Source organism: Rhea americana, unplaced genomic scaffold (assembly GCF_003343005.1).
Source record: "Rhea americana isolate MKP2758 unplaced genomic scaffold, rheAme1 scaffold_75, whole genome shotgun sequence".
NCBI lineage: Eukaryota > Metazoa > Chordata > Aves > Rheiformes > Rheidae > Rhea > Rhea americana.
In genome coordinates this window covers 675,177-695,581 of record NW_028186923.1, presented here as the reverse complement: position 1 = coordinate 695,581, position 20,405 = coordinate 675,177, and the positions used below count along the sequence as shown (strand labels likewise).

Sequence of the window (20,405 nt, the reverse complement as noted above, 5' to 3'; positions counted from 1 at the left end):
GCGAAAGTACAAAAAGYAGCACCAAAAATCTGCCTCGTGGGCGGCTCCGGCGCGGCCGTCCGGGTCTGGTCCGGGAGGCGGGCGCCGAGCCCGGGGTGCGGGGGGCTTGCTCGGGGTGCGCGGGTGCTGCCGGCAGAGCCGTGCCGAGGCAGCGCCGGGGGGTTTACAGCGGGCAGAGGTGCTCCCTCCGGAAAAGGCGATTCTCGGTAAAGAGAAAGGCAAAAAAAAAAAAGAAAAAAAGAAAAAAAAAGAAAGAAAAGAAAAAAGAAAGAAAAAGAGGGAGAAAAAATAATAGTAGTTGGTTTCAACTTTGCATTTTCGGATGTGTAATGTACGGCACAAAAATTCAGCGCTGTTTCAGAGTAAGAAAAGTGGTTTTTTCTTTTCCAGAGACTGTTGAAAAGTAAAGTAAATTAAACTGTAATTAAAAGCACTTGCTATAGAGAAAACAGGAAGCTGAAGCGAGCAAGAAAGATCTTGGATGTTGTGGGTTTTCACAGGTGTCTCCTGTCTCAACAAATGCATTTTCCTCCCCAAATGGCCCAGTATTTATGAAACATCTGAAAAATTAGAGGCCTGCTTCACAAGAAGGGAGCAACAAGTTAAGCTGCTGTTTGATTTTTGAAACAAGAAGTGGTGATTTTGCTCCGAAATGCATGAATCACATATTTGAATTGTCTGAAATAAATAATGTGAAATGTTTGAATACAATGGTTGTAATCCAACAGCTGCCTGGAGGTATTTGTACTGCAATTTAAATCTGTGTTGTTTGAGATGTAAAAATTATCGTTTGAAGGCAGRAGGGTCTTTGAATATTTTCATATCGTTTACTGCCTGACAATTGCTGCTTTTAGGATGTTCAAGGAATTTCAGTACTGCTACACTGTCCAACTTCTAATTTCAAGGCTTTAAATTGTTGCTTTATCTTTGGGAATTGTAAGAAACACGTCTGCCCTTTGTATTAAAAGCAGCACACTTCAGAAGTAGCTGTTTCATGTAACTTTTGTTTCTGCATTAAAGCAAAGGTTGAGACTGGCATGGGGGTAAATGACAGCTCTCTCTGCCTTGCAGTGGCACTGCTGGTGCAATCTGTTTCTTCTGTTTGTGAGTAGCTACTTTTCAGTGAATGTTCCTCAACCTTTAACCAAGACTCAGGCTTTGCAATTTTAAGAAGTTGAATGCAGAGGACTTGCAGAGTTGCTGGGTGTTTCACGCTGGTGATGCGCTGAGCAGCCTTCCCTGAAGATACAAGAAGTTTTTGCAGTACTCTACTGTGTTCATAAGAATTCATTTGAAAGCACATAAAGTACCAAGGACATATATATGATGCTGGTTATTGAAAAGTGTTAATTCTTCTTTTTATTGCCTTTTCCAAGGTTTACAGTGGGAATGCTTCACAACTGTAAAGTCTTTTGTTGGAGTTTACATCATTTTATACTATTACTAGCTTCTCTACCCTGTCCTTGTTGCCTTCCATGGAAGCTTTCATCTATTATATTGCAAGCCTTTTTATTGGGGAAAAATAGTAACTTGTCTCTTTCTGCTCTCAAAAAGACAAGCTACTGTGCAGCTCCACTGAAGAGACTTGTGATATGGTAGTTATTGAGTAAACTCAAACAAAGGGCATTTACTCATCTAATCTTTAAAGTACAAGTAGGCTTATAGAAGACAAAGTCTGTCAAGTAGATATCCCATGCTTAACTAGTACTTAATGAATTTTACTTGAGATTACCTGTACATAAAATATCTCACTCTGTTATTGTATTTCTGAATGATTGTTTATTATTTAAGGCAGATTTTAAGCCTAGAGAGGCATGTCCTAGAGTTAAAATTTGCTTGCTGTTTTCATGGGAAAGAAAGGTTATTGCTTGAATATACAAAATCAACCTTTTGGTTAAATACTATGTTAATCTGTGAGTCCAGGATGACTCATCTGGTCAGTTGCAAATAGACCAGGGAAGGTAAAAGGTGTCTCTAGCAATCCTCAAGCAGGTCATCTTTCATTTTCCTGCATAATTTCATCTCTCTTTTGTGTTCATATGCTAAAGATGGAAAGCACTAGGAGATACTGTGTTTAAACCAGGAAGAGGCTATCAGTGCTCTTGGAGGGGAAGAGTGTAGCTCAGAAGTGAAATTGCATGTGAGCTCTGCATGTAACTCCGGGGCACCTCGTTGTTTCTTTGTACAAGTGTTTTAATCTAAACTCCAGCCTTATAGATAGTAAAATTGAATGAGTACAATATTAATCGATAGTTTTTTTTTTTTCTTTTTGAATCCCAGAATCTCAGGTTCCTGATCAGCCAAGCTCTCTTCATGTCAGGCCATTGACCACAAGTATCGTCATGAGTTGGACTCCACCGCTGAACCCAAACATCATTGTCCGTGGGTACATCATTGGCTACGGCGTAGGCAGTCCGTATGCTGAGACTGTGCGAGTGGACAGTAAACAACGTTATTATTCCATTGAAAATTTGGGTGAGTARTTCTTTTTATTTTTAATAACATACRGAGGTTCCTCTGAGACTGTACTAGGTTRTAGGTTTATTTTTAGGCTGTCACTAATGCCTCTTCTCTAAGCTGTTTGATTAGGCTGTTTCTACATTGCAGGCTTGGGTTGTGATAGCCTAGAGGTGTTTTGCAGTAGGTACCAGTCCGGAGTGATAGCTTGCGAGCGGTGTCTTGGCAGAGTTGTTAGACCGTGTGGCTGCTAACAACTGAGCTGTTGTTGATACCGAGTTCAGACTGCATCCAGCCCCAGTATGCATACACAGTGGACAAATGCAATAAAGGCCTATTTTAATACCAGGTACGCCAAAACATAATGTTACTGTTTCATGTAGTGTTGTTTATTCCTACAGCAAGTTAACTCAAGCAGCAACTGTGGAGATACATAGGCCAGGTGTCTTCTTCAAGCTGGATTTCCTGGTTCTTCTGAAGTCAAAATTAACGAGGTTGCTAAACCTATTGAAACTATYTAAGCCCCTTGACTGACGGGGATTATGGGGGATGTGTAGCTACTGTGGATTCCAGCCCCTCAGCTCTGAGAAAACGGTAATCTTTGGCAAAAGAAGGACACCCAACAGTGGACGCTGTCCAAGTAGGGTAGGTTTTTACCCAACACGCCGGTACACAGAAGAGGATTCATGCTCAGGAGTCTAAGYTTTTGTTCCTGTGATTAGCCCATTGCTAAGTTTTTGACGCGCCTTTTTTTAATTCATGGGTCTTAAAGGAAATGTTGAAGTCTAGAGAACAGAAAAGAGTTGTACTGGTCCCCTATGTGGAGCTTTAGTTTTCTAACCATGGAAAGAGTAAGCTGTGACAATACTGTGCCATTGTGTGTTTTTAATCTAAGGAGCAGCCGTGAGCCCTCTGTGCATGAAGTTATCACCACTTGACCCACCTCCAGGCTTCACGTAATAGCAATTGAACCAGGCAATAGCAACACTGGCCAGGGAGGAATCAAGACTGACCTCTCATCACCAGAAAAAGTCATTCATCCAACTAGGGTGAATCTAGTCCATGCCTTATTTGTTCAAATCACTGTTTGGAAAAATCTTTTCCAAACCTTTTGTTGTAGCCTCAAAATTCTAGGCACTCTCAAACATTTCAAGTTTCCTTGATTAAGAGCTGATGGTGTTCAGTAGCTCTTACTAAGTCTTGTGTTCCCAGTGSTGGCTCCTGATTCTGCGGAGTTACTCCCTGAACTGGCTCCCACCTTGTTTGAATTTAATGGCACTCTCCAAACTCCTAGTTTGTGTCTGTCAAAATGGTGTCAGGAGAGAGGTGGCTCTTCATTATTCASCATGCAGCCCCTGTGACCGTTCATCTACCTTCTGGGCCTGGTGGGCAGGGACCTGGATCCTGTTCATGCCAAGGCACTGCACTCCTAGCACTGGGGAAACGTTCATATTTCAGGGAAGTCAGAAAGCTTAATGGTTTCCTTCTTTAGTGCTTTTATTTCAGGAGCTGTTTTTCTTTTTATTGTTATGTTTTCTGCTTAGTGATCTGGGAATGGTCAGATATTACAGGAAGATTCACTGCCTTGGTGTATCAAGGATGCATAGCTGTCCTAGCGATCTTGTTTCCTTAGTGTCAGAAGTCTTGGACACTCTCTATATGGTGCTGAAACTCTTTGATATCCAGGGTCACTTATTTTGGTAACTGGAGTTGCTGGTACCATGAAACTGCGTCATCCGATACTTTTTGCTGTTTTCTCGGGGGAAAACTGGAAAGACTAGAATAAACCATTTTGCTGTTACTTTGTCAAACAGCTTCTCAATGTCCAATTACCTCTTTCATGATTTAGGTACTTCCAGAGAGCCGTGCATGAGCGCTCCCAAATATTCAAAGGGTTCACAGGGGCTAATTTGATAATATTTTGTGCAACTTAAAAGTCATTTTGCAAAAGCCTTCTAATATGGTTACTATACTTGACATTTTTGGAAAGATGGTGGTCTACTTTGGCTAATAAAAGCTATTTCAATGGATTAAAGTAATTTTTCTATATTCTTGGCTGTGGTAACAGGCAGAAATACACAGGGAGTCCAGCAAGTCAGAGATGTTTCACTAATTGCAGAAGTAACGCTCAGACCTCTAGCGAATACCAAGAAACTGTTTTAAGCTGACCATTCAATTATAAAAAACTTAGGCTCTAAAGTGATTTTTTTTCTTGCTGAACATCCTCAGATTCAGAATTTTATGAAAGTTATTAATTATTCAAATGTATTAAAATGGCAAGTTTATTTTCACTGCATATTTCATGATTTGATTGCAAATATTCAAAATGCGAGCAATGCAACTTAATTGTAATTGTCCAGAAAAGTCACATGCATCTGATCCCTAACTGGCTAAGGATACAAGCAGTTTGGTTACAGATCCTGACATGTGCATATTTTAAATTCAGTTTCTGTGAACATTCACGTGTACATCTTTGAAAATCAATTTCCATGAATAATTGCACTAATGAAATTCCATCATTTAAATATCCACAGAAAATGAACTCCAGAGGGATGTGGCCAAGGGCCCAGAGAATGCTTTTAAAAAATTAGGACAGATGTGAACGCTTCTTACATTATTCACCCACTTTATTAGAAGCCATTATAAGAAAATTATACAAAATGATGAGACAGAGTTCCTTTCCTAATAAAAATACTGTTTTGAAGATGGCTATGAATCAGAAGGTGCTCACTGGCAGGAATGGAGGAAAAATATTTCCTAGATAATACCTGGACTCTTTCCTACCGGTTGTAAAATTTCCACTGGCTCGTATGCCTGAGGGGGTTACGTTTTATCTTAAATCTAATGCACACACGAAGAAGTCTGATACCTCAGTAAATGATGAACTTCAGTGACTTTTTCCCTCCTCTCTGAAAACTTTGTCTGTTTTGATGCTCCTGGCTCTTACAGATTGCTGCTCCTTGGCTCCACAGCTCTCCTTCGTCTTTCTGGACCTCAGCTGCGGAGAGGTCACTCTGCTTCTGCTGAGCTCAGGCTATGATGTACATAGCTGAAAAATTGGGCTTTTGCAGCTTCCCAAGATTGAAATTCACTGCAGCGCTGCTTTTTATTTTTCCTTTGTATGCCGTTTTGAAATACGCTGCAAACTTATTTATCATTTAGACTCCAGAGCAGTTGGTACTTTCATTAAAGAGCAATCACATTTGTCTGGCACCAGCTATGTTTCTGAAATCCTGGCTGACTCTCATTTGCAGTGACTGTATTACACATAGATGCTGAAACATAATAATCTAGGTCCATGTCAGGTGTTATTTTAGTCTTATAAGCATGTTCTGTGGTACTAAGAGAAATGGTGGCTCAGAATTCCCCAAATAAAGAAACTGGAGCGCCTGGTTGAGCAGGATGTGACCGCACTGACACCAGGAATAGTTGAGCCCATCTAACATCTACATCTTTCAGTGCTTTTTTTCTTCCCCTTGACCACAATGAATGTCCATAATCCTAATCTAGGACCATTCTGGTGCTATTTATGAAATTCTAAGCATCTTTTCACCTTCAGTCTGCTCCTACTAAAAGTACTTTCTTTATAATACTGGTTTCAGTTGGAAGTTAGATGTCAAAGTCTTTCTAGAAATCCCCTTAGCTACTTCATGCCACCTTTCTATTCCCAGCTGCTTGTAAAACTCTTTCTGAAAGGCTTGGAAGCAGTGGGAGAGACCTCTTTACGTAGATCTCCCGTTAGAGAAGAGTAGAGACCTAGTTGTTCACAGGAGGACGCACAGCTTCTTCCCTTCTCAGCACTGGGAGTATCACACCTTTACGTGTACTTCATACGGCAACTTTGCATCATCATCATGTTTCAGGTACTTCTTGATTACTCTGTTCAACCAAAACTTTTTTAATAACTGAGTCAGCCTATACCTGCTGCTGGTACAGCAGTTGTACAGCAGTTGTCTGAGCAGTACGCTTCAGCTACTGAATAAATCACTCCAAAAACATGACAAAAAATACTCACTCTTTCATAGCAATGATTGAGAACTTTATTCTGTGTGATGATCATCTTGAATACAACACTTGTACACCACAATGAATTAAATAGGGTGATTTTCTCATGATTGAGTGGTCATATTGCTTGGGAGATACTCTCCTCCGGCACAGAAGAATATTAGAATATATAGAGACTTCAGCTTTGTCAGTGAAGAATTTGTTGTATTTTCTTTCTGCAGCGTATGAAAGATATTTGATGTCAGTCTCATAAATTTCAGGAGCGAGCATCCACTGCTCTCATTCAACCTTTTCTGTGACAGAGGAATCAGTGCTTGACTGATTCACAAATGAATAATTCTAACAAGGAGACCCATTTCTAGTGCGCCACCTCATTTTTTTTTTTTACTTTCATTCTTTGCTTGTGATTATAAATGGCAAGGTTGTCGGCTGATTAATGGTTGTTTTAACAATATTGGAAACCTCACGGGTGCCAATTCTGATCTTTTACACATAGGAAGTAACAATTTCTGTACTGATCCAAATCAAAAGACATTAAGTGTAGTAATGAACTGACCGGACTCAAGTCCATGGAGCTTTACTCATGAAACAGAAGTTAAGAAAAAGGGGAAGAAGCAGGCCAGGGAGATTGGCGTTTACTGATTCTGCACACATGAATCCCAGAATACCTGGAACAACACGCTAGCCCGATAAAACTCTCAGCAGGTCATAAAGCTGTGGGTTTTAATTCACGTATTGGAAAAATGAAATGTAGTGACCTTATTACAGYGTAACTCAATATGTTATCAACATTACTAGATCATTTGGGAATATTTTAACATCTGAGAGGAGTAATGGAAAGAGGCAGGAGACTGACAGGGACTGCCGAGGCCTGGGGGGCGATTGCTAGCCCTGGCCCCGCGTGGCCTTCTCCTCTCAGAGCAAAGAGGCCGTTTTAGTCTGGTTTGGGGAATTTTATCAGCTGGTGGAAGGGTCTTCCATGCTGGCACCAGTGAGCACCTCAGCCTGTCTCAGCCCACAGCAGAGGAAACCTTGGCGAGGAGGCAATGTCAAGGTTAAAAAGCGGCGAGAGAGGGAGGAGCGATGAGAAAGCCGCAGATAAATGACGGGAAGCCATTTCAGTGCGTCGGCAGCCAAACCGCTGAGAAGCGTTTTGTAGACATCCCGATAAAAAAAAAAAAAAAGTTTCAAGAAACGTTCTAATAGCACCAATGGGATTGGCTGTGCAGCTGGGGATGGGGAAGCAGAGATGTGTGGATTTGCATCTGCATCGGTCTGCATCACCTGAACCAAAGTCTGGCCACTTCAAGCGATCGGAACTGGTAATTCCTCTGAGATAATGCTTTCATCTATAAAATGCCCTGAAGTCTGTCCATGAGAATAAGTGCCTAAAAGTGGCTATTTTATGGGTATCAAAAGTATTTAAAGTCTAGATCTGATAGGAAAATTGTACCAACTTTCAGAATTTCACAGAAATACGAACTTCGTTCTTCAGAGTACATCCTTCCCTTCCACCCTTCTGCATGTGAAGACAGAAGAACAAAGCATAATTTATGAAGATTTGTGTATGTACAGTTGCCTTTATGTGACCTGAGATGGAGCTACATTGATCTCCGGTGTGTGYAGGAATTCATATTCCAAAACCTTGGAAGGTTTTGATTGGGAGCGCACGCCTTGAAATACTGTCTTCATGTCTCTCTACCTCAGAGCCTCTGGTGCTACTGGCGCGGCAATGAAGGTGAAGTGCCTAACATGCAGCAAAATCTCACAAAGACTTTTAACAGTCCTCTGCTATCCCCCATAAAGCCTGAAGTTACRCCCATCTGAAACTCCTGAGCTCCAAAGCAAAAATCTAATGCATTTGAGCAATTTCGGCTTAATTAGCAGGTTGCAGGACTAGAGCTAACGCATAAATCACAAGAACTTATTAAAAAGTACAGATAGGTTATTTTGTAAGATAGTTTCGTCTTTCTCTTGTACATTGTGCTCTCCTCCTCGCTCTGTTAGGACTCTACACCCAGACTCGGGTTGTTTAAGGAGTCACCCGATGGGATGCCTGTACCCCGGGCTGGTGGCCTGCTCCAGACCTCAAGGGAAGGGACAAGGATGGATCAGACCACAGCAATCCCTGTCCTGGCCATCATTCAGCAGCTCTCCTTCCCTCAGGGGAATCAGCTGTTGAAAGTAAAGCCATCACATTTCTTCCCAGTCCATCACATTAATCTTTTCTGATGTGTGAGGAGAAGAGTGAAAGACAATTTGGAGATTTTGAAGATTGGATTAGCACCTTCCCAGTGCGTCATCCCATTTTCCCTGTTGTTACSCTGGTTAAAAACTGCCTTCCCTTGGCGGCCACAGAAAAAATGCATGAGAATGGCTGAAATTTGCCTCCTGGCTCGGTCCTGGGGCTCAAAGGTGGGAATCGGGCCTTTCTGCTTCCCCCTGTCCTGCACTGGCTACTGGAGTTGGCTCGTGCAACCCTCCAGGACCTTCTCCCAGGCTCTGCTAGTCCATATAGCCCCAGCACTGAAGGAGGATCTTCAAGGTGGAGCTCGGTGGTTTTGTCTTCACTGATCTCGTGCCAATATTGCTGTTCAGGTGGCGGGCTGAGTTCTGGGGAGCACAGATGTTCGTAAGCACAGGTGCCTGCATTATTCAGAGAAAAAATGGGGAAAATAAATCACAGAGTCACAGGTGACAAGAAAGAGCAGCAAAGCTGCTAGCTTGGAATTTGTATTTTGACAAATATACCAGTAGGAATGCAAAGGATTCCATCAAATTCACCTTCCTCTTAACTGCAGATCAGATTAAATTTGACCCTTACTCATGGATGAGGCAAATAAAAAAGCATTTTGGTATATTGCAAAGGGAGAGGGAGAGAAAGAAGGTTCTTCATTTTCTTTAATCTTTGCAGAAAACAGTTGTGGATTATTACAAAGGCATGAAAGGGAACAAAAAAGCTTTTTAATGTAGCTGGGTTTTTTTTCCTCCTCTTTGCATTTTTAATACAAACTGGAGCAGGGAAAATCAAACAAAAATATGTTAAATTTTATGCATCTCACTGTTTGCATCATAGATCAAATTAAGGCACAACACTAACAGGTAAAGGTACTTCAGCACTCTGGGAACTGTTCATTTGCTTTCTTTCCTTTGAAAACTAACTGTCATTTGAAGAATGCTGCCATTTCCCCAAATATTTCACYGAATAATTTTCTTTCATTTGTTTCTAATGTTCTTTGGCTTACAGAATACAGAGAAATCGCTCACGAGCAAAGGGTTGATTTGAGGTCTGCGCGCTGTTAGCATCATGGCTAGATCTTGCATAACTCCCCCAGGTCTGTTACTGTGTGGATGCAGAAGTAGTTAAGGACAAAATGTTTAGGCTCTATTGACAACAAATGTGACAAAAGAGCTGAATTTTGTTGTTTGCTGGTAAGGAATAGAATGCAGGTAAATAATGCTTAATCCCAAGTTGTAATATAAGTAATACAAATAGCAAAGAATATTTCTTTTGTTTCATTCATCAATAGAAAAAAAGAAGAGGGGAGCATGTTACAAAGCTTTGTTTCCAGGAAAAAACGCAGGTCCAGCACTGTGTCCTGCCCAGGCTCAGTGAAGGGAGGCCAAGGAGATCAGAGCAATTAAACAAGCCCCAGGTTTATCAATTCACATTTGCGTAGATGAAAGATTTATTTCTGCAGAAAAACCCACAACCTTTGCTCGTGGCGTGACTTCCGTTGCTGTTTTTTGTGTACGTGTGCCTGAAGAAATCTTGCCCAAACTCTAGCTAACCCCGCTAGCACATTAACAGCATTTACTCTCATGTCAGCCTGCGTCTGGGGTGACGGTGCTTCATTTTTTATTGATTTCTCCATATGTCTTACACTTCACTGTCTCCTGTACTATACTTCTCCTGGTCTTGGCTGCGTGTGTAACATCGGTAGCAAACGTACGTGGTACGCAGCGGGAGTTGTCGTCGTCGTTCGGCTTGCTCAGCGGCTCCGAGTGCACCGAGCTTGCGACGCACCGTGGGAGCTGCAAAGGTTCACGTCTCCGCAGGGGACGAGGCTGGTTTCTAAACACRCTCGAATTCGAGTCGTTGCTTAAAGCCCCCCTTGCCCTGCGCCCTTCGTGGCGATGCTCGCAGGACATAGCTCGCGGGCTCGGCAGCAGGCGTAGTGCCGAGATGACGGCTTAGAAACTACCCTAACCCTAGGCTTGCTGTTCATCTCCCGACCTGCATTAAAATAAAAGCACTTAACAGGTTCGTCCTTGCTCCGTTGAGCACTTTCCCTAGTGCTTTAGAAGCAAAACGCGTCCTGCATCAGCCTGATCTGTGTATATATGGGCACCCCCAAAACAGGGAGGTGCTGGCAGCCCCTGCCCACTGGCCGGGCGTGCGCTTCGTTTTGGGGATGCTTCACTGCTGCTTCTAAGGCAGCTTCTTCTAGCGGTTGTAGCAGACTCAACCCTGAGACTCGATTGAAAATTGCAGGTTGGATTTTGTTCTTTTGAGATGCAGATGTGGAGGACCCCCCTCCATCCCTCTTCCCTTGCATCTCCGTGAAGCACGTCGCCAGAACTGATGTCCTCAGGGACCGAATAGATTAACTTTAGGGGATGTTTTAAGCATATCTGAGTATTAACATATTTTTATTATTGCTGTTACAGTAGTGCCCAGAGGTTCCAGGTGCGATCAAGGCTTAATTGTCTGGTTAACACAGGAACATATTGTAAGTCACCACTTCAAAGAGCTTTTAGGCAAAAGGCTAAAGGAAAAGAAAGAAAATGTTAATACCACAGGGACCGAAGACCACAGGAGGATGGTGACTTGTCCATCATCTCCCAAGAAATGTCTGACATACTGCAAGTGAGCATACAGATCCCCACTGCTTTGCTCAGTATCTCACTCTCATAGCAATTTCTGRGGTTTTCTTGTTTGTTTTCTGAAGGGGGGCTTTAACATCCAGGCAATAATTACTCCTGACCAAAAGGCTCAAATTTTGGTGCAATCTAAATGAGCTAAACAGAAGCAACCGATTTTCAGGAGACACTGGTACTTCTGGTGCTTAAAATACATGTTACTTAGCTGACTTTGTTTAAATATTGTGTGGAACCTCTTGGCATGGAAAAAAAAAAGGTGCCGATTTTCCAAAGTTGAGAGTCTGAATCGTTAGCCCTCCTGTTCACAAGCATTCCCAGTTAGTTTCGTTTTATGCTTTCCTTTCCCCAAATACATACTTAGGCCCGTCCTTTATAAGCATGGAGAGTGCACACTTGAACTTTGCAGTGCTTGGCAAGTTTAACTTAATGCTGTTCTTTCTTATTATGCATTGCTCATTTTACCAAAAGATGAAAATCTATGCCATTTTTGTTGTACTAGAGAAAGGATAATTCCTGGTAGTTGTCTTATTTTATTGAAAGCGATATGTGAACTCTTTATTATCAATTTCAGTCTTTCTGATAGTAAATCCTTTCAAGCAAATTTCTAAATAATCTGATAACACTCTGTGAAAAAAAAAATACAAGATGATCTACCAGTCCACCAGTGAAATGCAGCCATTGCTGAAGTAGCAAGTGTCTAGAAGAAATAAAATACAACTGTTTCTGTCTAGCTGAAAACATGGGAGAACTGAATTCATTTGGAGAATATCACTATGATAGTCTATTCTAATGGAATATTTTATAGTTAAATTTACTAATATCATTGAAGAGTGCTAATATGGTTGAATCACGTTTTAAAGAAAGGTTGATATCATTTCCCTACATTATGTTAAAGCCTTCTCTAAGCTTTGCTCACAAGGGGAAGTGTGGGATTGTCCGAGATACATCATTCTTAAGAGTTTCTTGGTAAAGCAGTTTAATCCAATGGCCATTAGGCATGTTAGAGACTCTGATTTATAAAAYCAGAGTCAAGGCACCTTTTTTGGTGTGATCGTGTACAGTCTGTTGCTTAAGGTAATTTCTGCACAGAGGAGGCCAGATCACTTGGTGGGTGTCCCCACCCCAGGCAAGACACAGCTGGAGCTCTGATGTTACGCGTGACCCGCCATGTGCCTGGTTGTCTGACTAGCTTGGACACTAGAGCTCACAACACGCAAATGTACTCAGCAGCCTGTTAAATCCAGGCTGTTTGCTCCAAGGTCTGATCCCAGTGTCCTCACTTGTGCAGAGATTGCTCGCAAATTTGCAGAGAAATTCTGCAGATTGCCTCAGAGCYGCCTGACCCAGCAAGACCTTGAGCAGCGCTTCCACCTTGTCCTCGTTCGTTGTGGCGCTCCTAGCTGAACRCTTGGTTGGACACTGTGGTTTGGGCTCCTCTGTGCCTGTAGGCAGGTTTTCGTTTYCCAGGAAGCCTTCACTCAGTCCTGGCAGTCTGGGCAGCCCTAGCTGTAATGCTCCACTTCAGGCCTACACTACAGGGAAACTGCGTTCCTTGTGACCGTGATGTTCACGTCCCTGAATCTCTTCATTTCCCGGGATTCAATAACCCGTCTCTGTGTGGGCTTGTACTTCAATTTGACATTTGTCRTATTGAAAGATTACCTATTCCCAGCAACTGCTAACGTTACCAGGTCTAGCAATTGATATTGATGCTATTGATCACTAGGCATCATGTTTTCACAGACCTAGACAGGAGTAAATTAGGCTCTTTTTTGGTAGCTTTTTGAGATAATTTTACTGATTTTGACTCGAATTTTGACTGTTTTTTAGAGGGCTGTGTAGAGGTTTTAGGAAGCAGTCATATTTCTTCTGAAGAAGTTACTCTGCTTGCAGCTAAATCCGCCATTTGTGCTGCCACTCCTTGAATCATTAATAAAAGGGGGCCAATGTGATTTTGGTGAGGCAAAATGTGATAGCAGTGGAGAGGAACGGAACGGTCCTACGCAAGCACCATGACTTACAACTTCCCATCAGCTCATCATCACAGCCAGGCTCCTGCCTCATCCCGTGTATGTTAGGAGGTATCAGCAYTGGCTAATTCAGGTGGAGCAGATCCTATGAAGCCGTCTGGTCCAAGTCCTCATAAGGCTCAGGGCCAGCATCAAAGTTAGTTCTGGTTGTTCAGGTCAAACACACTCGACTGTTGAACATCTTCGCAAATGGGTATTTCACAACTTGATGGGCCCCCACTCCAATGCTTGACAACCCTCCTGAGGAATTTTTTTTTTTTTTTTTTTAGCTAATAACCAATAGGAATTTCCCTTGCTGCAGCCCGTGCCTTGTCGTTTGACTGCAGGACTATGTCAGACCCAATCTGTTTTGACAAGATGCCTTAGTTTCCACTTCATCTACGGGGAGGCCACAGCTGTTTCTTATGATGGAGATCTCACTGCTGTCTCTGCCATCCCAAGGGTAGACTGCTGTAGCAAGTTCCCCACAGTTAAACCAGCTTGGTTTAACTTTCTTCTGCAAAGGAGCAGAAGATGGCAGCTTTCTTCTGAAGCAAACCCTGGCAGCGTGAGCTTGTTACTGTGCTGCACTCAGGAATTCATGCTGATGCTCAGGCAGGGTAAAAATGATTGGGTGTAAATGACTTGCTGCTTCCTTTCACACCCGATCCCACTGTCCACTGGGATCAGTAAAGGCTCATAAAGGTGCTGGATGAAGATGCTTGAATTTATAACTGACCTTCATCGTTATTTTATTGTTTAGATTAYGTTAAAAAAAATCCAGTGGTTTTAATTATAGGATACCAATAATGTTACTTATGCTAAGGAGCAGCAGTGAGCTAGATCTGTGCGGTCATGGTAGGTGAGCAAGGTTTTCAGGATGACCAGGAAACTCCATCTCAGCTCAGAGGTCACCGGGTATTGCCTAAGGGCAATCTGCAGGTCCCTCATGTTGGGCAATCGTTAAAATGGGAAGCGAGCAGAGCTTGAAGACAGACTTTAATTTCAGAGATAAAGAAGCCAAGAGCGCTAATATGTTTATGCCACTGTTGTTTAAGGCTCAGACTTTTCCTTGCACTGGAGTTCACATCTAGTTGTCAAGCATTTATTTTGTATTTATAGTTGAAAAGAAAATTAAGTTTTACATGAAAGCTCAGCGTTTGTCAAAAGACCATGCATATGGCCATAGAGATGTCACAATTTTACAATTTTTCTCTTAAAAAAGAAAATAACTGTGATATCTTGAATGAGGTGCTATTTGTTGATTATTTGTTTCTAGTGACAACGTCTATCAGTGCAAGAAATTAATTTTGTTCATGCTTAGTCTCAGTTTCTTTATTAAACTGCACAATACAACTTTATTTCCAGAGGATGCTACACACCAGTATCGACATGGTGGATTCTTGGCTGATACTTTAAATAAAACTGAGTTATTTGGTTTCTTCAAAGGTATAAAGAGATTTCTTTTGCTAGAAAAAGTCTATAATGCTCTTCAGCTCCTGCTCCAGAATAGTAAATACAGGCTATAATATCATTTTTATGTAATAACAGAACTTCACAAAGAAAAACTCAGAATTAACCTCTGAATTCTTGTAACTGTACTGTGGCTTTTTTAAAGTCCCTGTCTCCTCCTTGCTCCTTCTCCCTGTTTCCGCCAGGAATGGTAACATCCCGCGTTGCATGAGCCACTGCTGCTACCAGGAGGTTTACGCTTAAAAGCTTTCTCATCTGACCTCCCACTCCAGGCAGTGGCATTTTTCCAGAAAGAGCACTGGAATAACCCCAGCAGTATTATTAATAAATAATGTAATTTTAAAAGCAACTATTTGCCATATCATAGTATTAATGCTTTTTCACTTTTTCATTCTATGAGGCTAAATCCAACTCTACTAGTGTGTTCAAACTCTGTACCATGGCAAATTGCCTTTTTTCCTCTTATCTAAGAGGAGACTAATGCAATTATTTATTGCTCCAGTTAACAGCAACTCAAATTAACCAGCTGATTTTTTCATGTATTTAACAGAAAGCTACAGACTGCATCCTCTTCCAACTCTTAGCATTTTGCAAATGTAACCTTACCCAATCTAGTTAAAAACATTAAACAAATGTTAGCCTGTTCGATTTGTAAAATTTGATGTACTATATATTGTCTGTATGGGCAGTTGTAATGAAGGATGTGTTGATAATATAGCCCGTATTTTTGAATATTCCTTGTAGATATGACATTTTTTCCAACTAATTTATCTATTTCTGGGAAAACATTTTTCATGAGCAAGTTAATAGTAAGCCACTCATTTTGTTTATTAATTATTGGGAATTCATAGTATATTTTTACTAGACATGAAGTCCAAATGTCTCTGTTCTTGCCGTAATCAGTGGAGAAACACCTYAGTTCGAGGCTGATTCATCTTACCTTTCTTAAATGCCTATGTTAGTGTGTGGTGAGTTGTCCTCCAGAGGTGTCTGTCTCTSCAGGCACTGTAGGAGCAGCAAACTAAACCATGTGCCTCACTTAGAGATAGCTAAAAAGAAACAAGATGAATTGCACTGTCCGTCTCCATATGTGCTCTCTAAATATAGCCACTTAAAGTTCACTGCTTCAGTCCATTAGTGAAAAAATAAAAAATGCATAGCAACATGCTGAGGCACATTTATTTTAAAATGTTACTGAATATGTAGAAAAAAAAATAAGATGCAAAATTTGCCCCACTAAAATGCCAGTCAATGAATAAATACTTACAAGGTGTCAAGAGTCCGAAAGCTTTGTCTTTCAGTATTCTTACCTAATTTTACCAGGACTTACACTGGAGAATGATCTATGTTAACCCTTTGCATAAYTCCGTCAAAGACATTTTTTTTCAATGTGGATAATTAGGCACAACAGTTGGGAGGTCGATAGAAGACAGAAGCTATGGTGGAGATGGAGTTGGACTACACCTGTGCATGTGAATTTCTTTTTCTTATGCAGAAGCTACAAAATGTGACATTATTAAATGCTCAGCTAAGCAATGGCTTCATATCTCAATAAATAAATCTTAATGTGGAATCTGGAGAGTTGCAAGGCKTAAATTAGAAATTAAAAGTAGCATGCTAATAGATAGTGGAAATCATATGAAAATATTTACTACATCTCTATGAATACAAAACAATTTCCTCRTGACTAATGATATTACAATGAATACCAACTGAATTAATAGCCAGGCAGTACTTAGCATAGGGAGTTATTAATGCACCAGTCGTTCATTTGGCAGTTTTTAAAGTTTAGCTCTTTTGGGAAATAAGCACAGAAGTTACCTGAATATTGAACAGATACGTCACCATTTCTGCTGGACATAAAATTAAGTACAAAGTAYGTGGGTGGGAAGGATATTGGTAACAACATACATCAAGTACTTAAAGGTTATTTATTCATTTCRGATTCGCTGTAATAGTATTAATGGTGTTAATTACACAAGCATTTCCTTTTTACACCAGAGCACTGAGAGACGGCGGTTCCCGTGTTCGCCACGTGCCTGAGYGCCCAGCGTACGCAGCCGCARTTTTCTTCTGTATAAACAAAATYAACCTCTCTACTGAAAAAAATACTCAGAAAAACAGTTTGTTTTGTTTTCCTCAGCAAACAGGTGCAAGAAGTGATGTGGAAGTGACCTACTCGTTTTACTTTGGGTCCGTTTGACGGTGTAGTTAGAGTCGCCTTGCGGTCAGCTCGGAGGTGCAAGTCGCCAGAGCGTATCTGTGTCCCCCAGAAGTTCATTCCGGTGCATTGGTGACTGTCACCTGCATCCTTCCCGTTTACACCGTCGCCTGCGTGGCTCTTCGTTAGGACGCCGGTTAGTCCGTTGGACAAGCCCCGGAGACTTTCGGAGCCAGCCGAAGCAGCGCGGCGTCCTGCCTTCCCCCGGGGGCCGCTCAGCTGCCGCTGATTTAAAGGAGAACCCTAGCTCTTGAAGGCTGGAGGCAGCACCAGAAGACTGAGATAAGGAAAGAGCTTGGAAAAGGAACAAAGAACGAGGGATGGCTCTTGTGCAAGTCATTAGTTTTGCACGGGTGTTTGCTTAACTTTGTTTTTTCCCTGTTTTTCCCCAGGAAAGCGCTTGCCCGCTCTGCGTCCCACGTGCGACTCTAACGCTGTGCGCTTTGTCTTGCCCTCTTTGTTTTCTCCTGCAGAGCCGAGTTCCCACTATGTAATTTCCTTAAAGGCCTTCAACAACGCGGGCGAGGGAGTCCCCCTGTACGAAAGCGCGACCACCCGGTCGATGACAGGTGAGATGCTGCTCCGTGCCCCGTCCCACGGCACTTCACATTCACCTTGCAGACRGGCGCATCCGGCAAAAACATTTCAGCCAAGGCAATGGGAAAAAATGAGCTGTGCAGCCCCCAAGTCCCTGCTAGAATAAATCAGGTTCATCTTCCACTGTGTTGTAACTATACAGCTAGAATGAATTAATTACCCTTTCCAGATGTTTGCTCTCTGGTTTTTTACCAGCAGCTATGAAATAATGGGATGCTCACAAACGCTTGCTCGTTGGGGCGGCTTGGCTTGGGAGAAGCATGACTCCCAATCTAAATATCCAGAGATCAGCTTAGAATAGTGGCTACTAAAGTGAATGAAACCCAGGTGTAATTATTTTCTCTATCTTTTCTTTTTGAACTAGCTTAAATAAAAATGAATTCGTTAAAAACAATCTATCGCCAGACACATTAACAGAAGCACTTAGAGGGATTGCGTAAGATAAAGGAACATATTGATARGAATTTACCTGGCAGGAGGAGGTTTGCGGGAGAGATTAGCCAGTGCTAGGTGAGAAGGTGCTTGTAGGCAGCAGTTTTCCGCAGGTGCGTTGTAGGGACTGCAGCGAAGTTATAAATGTAGAGGTATCCTTGCGCAGCGCTGAGGTCTGGACTGCCTCGCTGCGTGGCTGTAACCACTGGTGAGTGGGTGGGACTSATGAGGGACTCCAGGGGCAGAACTGAGGGGAAAAAATGTGTTTTGATTTTTCCTCTGGAGCAGCAGCATCATTTGGTGAARTTTTTTCCTGTGTTTCACCCAGTGTGTTCAGAGCTTCCTGAAAATGGGAGCTGAGTCACTGAGAGCAAAAGGAATCGCTGACCGTCTCACTTGGGTGGATCATGAGGAATAAATGTGCCAAATGGCAGTTTGGTGGCTCTAAAAGAGGGGAAAAAAACCCATCTTTTCTCCATGTGTTTTTGTGAAGTATTCCCATAAGAAATCTTGGAAAGTCAGAATAATAATAATAAAAAAAAGATTAATTATACAATCAAGGGCAACTGTGACAAGCTACGGTAGAGGTAAGAGTTATCAGGGAGCTACTGCCTTCAAATTTGTTGATTTTACTTGTCCAGAGTCTACAGAGGTCGTTCCTGCTAGGCACGCCAACAACATGCATGTTGTATAAAATCTTTTTCCAGAGAGTTTTCGTCCAGATCCATAGAGGTTTTTTACAAACCTTTTGTTCCTTGGTTGATTCTGTTTAAATATTACCAGGCCTGCCTGTGGGGTTYGATTTTATATGTATGTTTAAAAGAAACGATACCTGGGTGTGGGAAAGGTACTTGGGGCTTGGGCTCGGCGTGGGCGAAGCATCCACAGGCGTCGCCGCTTGGCGCTGCTCCGGCGTTGCCCAGAGCAGGTCTCACGAGGAGAAGCAGCTCCCTGTCCCGGCCCGCGGCAGCCCCCTCCGGAAGGGGTCCGCAGCCGGAGGCGGGCGTGCAGGAGGTTTCAGCCAGTGCTTTCCGYGGCTGCGGGAAAACGCGGTGACCGGGACTCCGGGCAGCAGCCGAGCAGCCGGTCCGGAGCGACCACGTACATGTGTGTCCCTCCAGCATTTACATGGACGCATCTTGGTCCTCAGTTGCGTGTAAACATTGTGTAAGCTGAAGTTACATAACGTACGATACCAGCAAAACAAATTTCTGAAGAGGGCAAAAAAAGCTATTTTTTGTCAAGAGATTGCAGTTTCTAAACGACAGATGTCCATGCATAAATACTGGCAAATGAAACTTCTTTGGAAAATGGAGGATGTATTTAGGGACCTATTTTCAGACACCGGTGGATTATAGACATTTCACTCTTTCCCAGTTCAGTGATGACATGTTTCAGAAACTGAATTATCTTGATTGATTCGGTCTAACCATTTGTTTTGCTAAACTCAGCCTCTTTTCATAATCTCCGGTGCAGCAGGCCTTCCGTTTTCAGCATCGGAGCGACTGGAGAAAGGAACGGCAGTATGTGCTAAAACATGAGCTTCAGCTCCATTCATATTCATGTCCCTCATTAGTTATGTTTGCAAACACAGACACAAGAATTGTTCCTGTTCCCAAATTTGCAGACAATTCTGAAATTTGGCTCAGAACAAGAAGTTGGTAACTCAACCTTGTTTAGAAGAGCAGTTCACCAATGTCAGGCATAAAGTGATCCAGCTGCCCATCCCTCCATGCAGACGGGATGTTTCATTTCTGGAGCACCAGGACCACCACGAGATTGCTTCGTTTCCTTCAGTATTCATGTTCAAACTTCATGTAGAAAGCCTTTGATGAAAGAAGCAACAAAAGAAATCAGCTGAACTAATGGTTCATCATGCGTTTTAAATCTCCTCGTCTCCTCTGGCTTTCACTCCAAAGGCTTTGGCCTCCTGAAGTTCTAAATAATGAATTACAAAATCATAAAGCACAAGTGATCAAAAGGTGTCAGAAGTTTGAAGCGCACATGGAGCAGACAAACTGTAGCAATTGTCAATGAGGAAATTAGTAGAGTCATTTAGGCTTTGATTAGTTGCTTAGCATATTGTTTCAGGGGAAACAAAAAATTCTGGTGTGTTTTTCTTTTATTTTATGCACTGCCATTGSAAATTGTATTTAGAAAAATCACAACTGGTAAATAATGAGTCAGTAAGTGTAGTTTTAAAATGTGGGATTGAGGTTGTTCACAGAGGCTTAAAGCTTGATTAAGGACAGAAGTACCTAGACTGAACAGAAAAGGTCTGTGGTGAATTGCAGCACAGTTCAGACACAGAGTGTGTCTGTAATTTG

At 42.1% G+C, this 20,405-nt stretch overlaps 1 protein-coding gene across 1 annotated transcript in view; it reads left to right on the top strand.

The window, feature by feature from the left end:
* The window catches only part of DCC (DCC netrin 1 receptor), a 547,514-nt gene that overhangs the window by 456,195 nt on the left and 70,914 nt on the right, over positions 1-20,405 (top strand). Inside the window, exons 15-16 of the mRNA XM_085322164.1 lie at positions 2,281-2,475; positions 17,523-17,618. Coding sequence (XP_085178290.1) covers positions 2,281-2,475; positions 17,523-17,618 — 291 coding nt within the window. The remainder of the gene's footprint in view (positions 1-2,280; positions 2,476-17,522; positions 17,619-20,405) is intronic.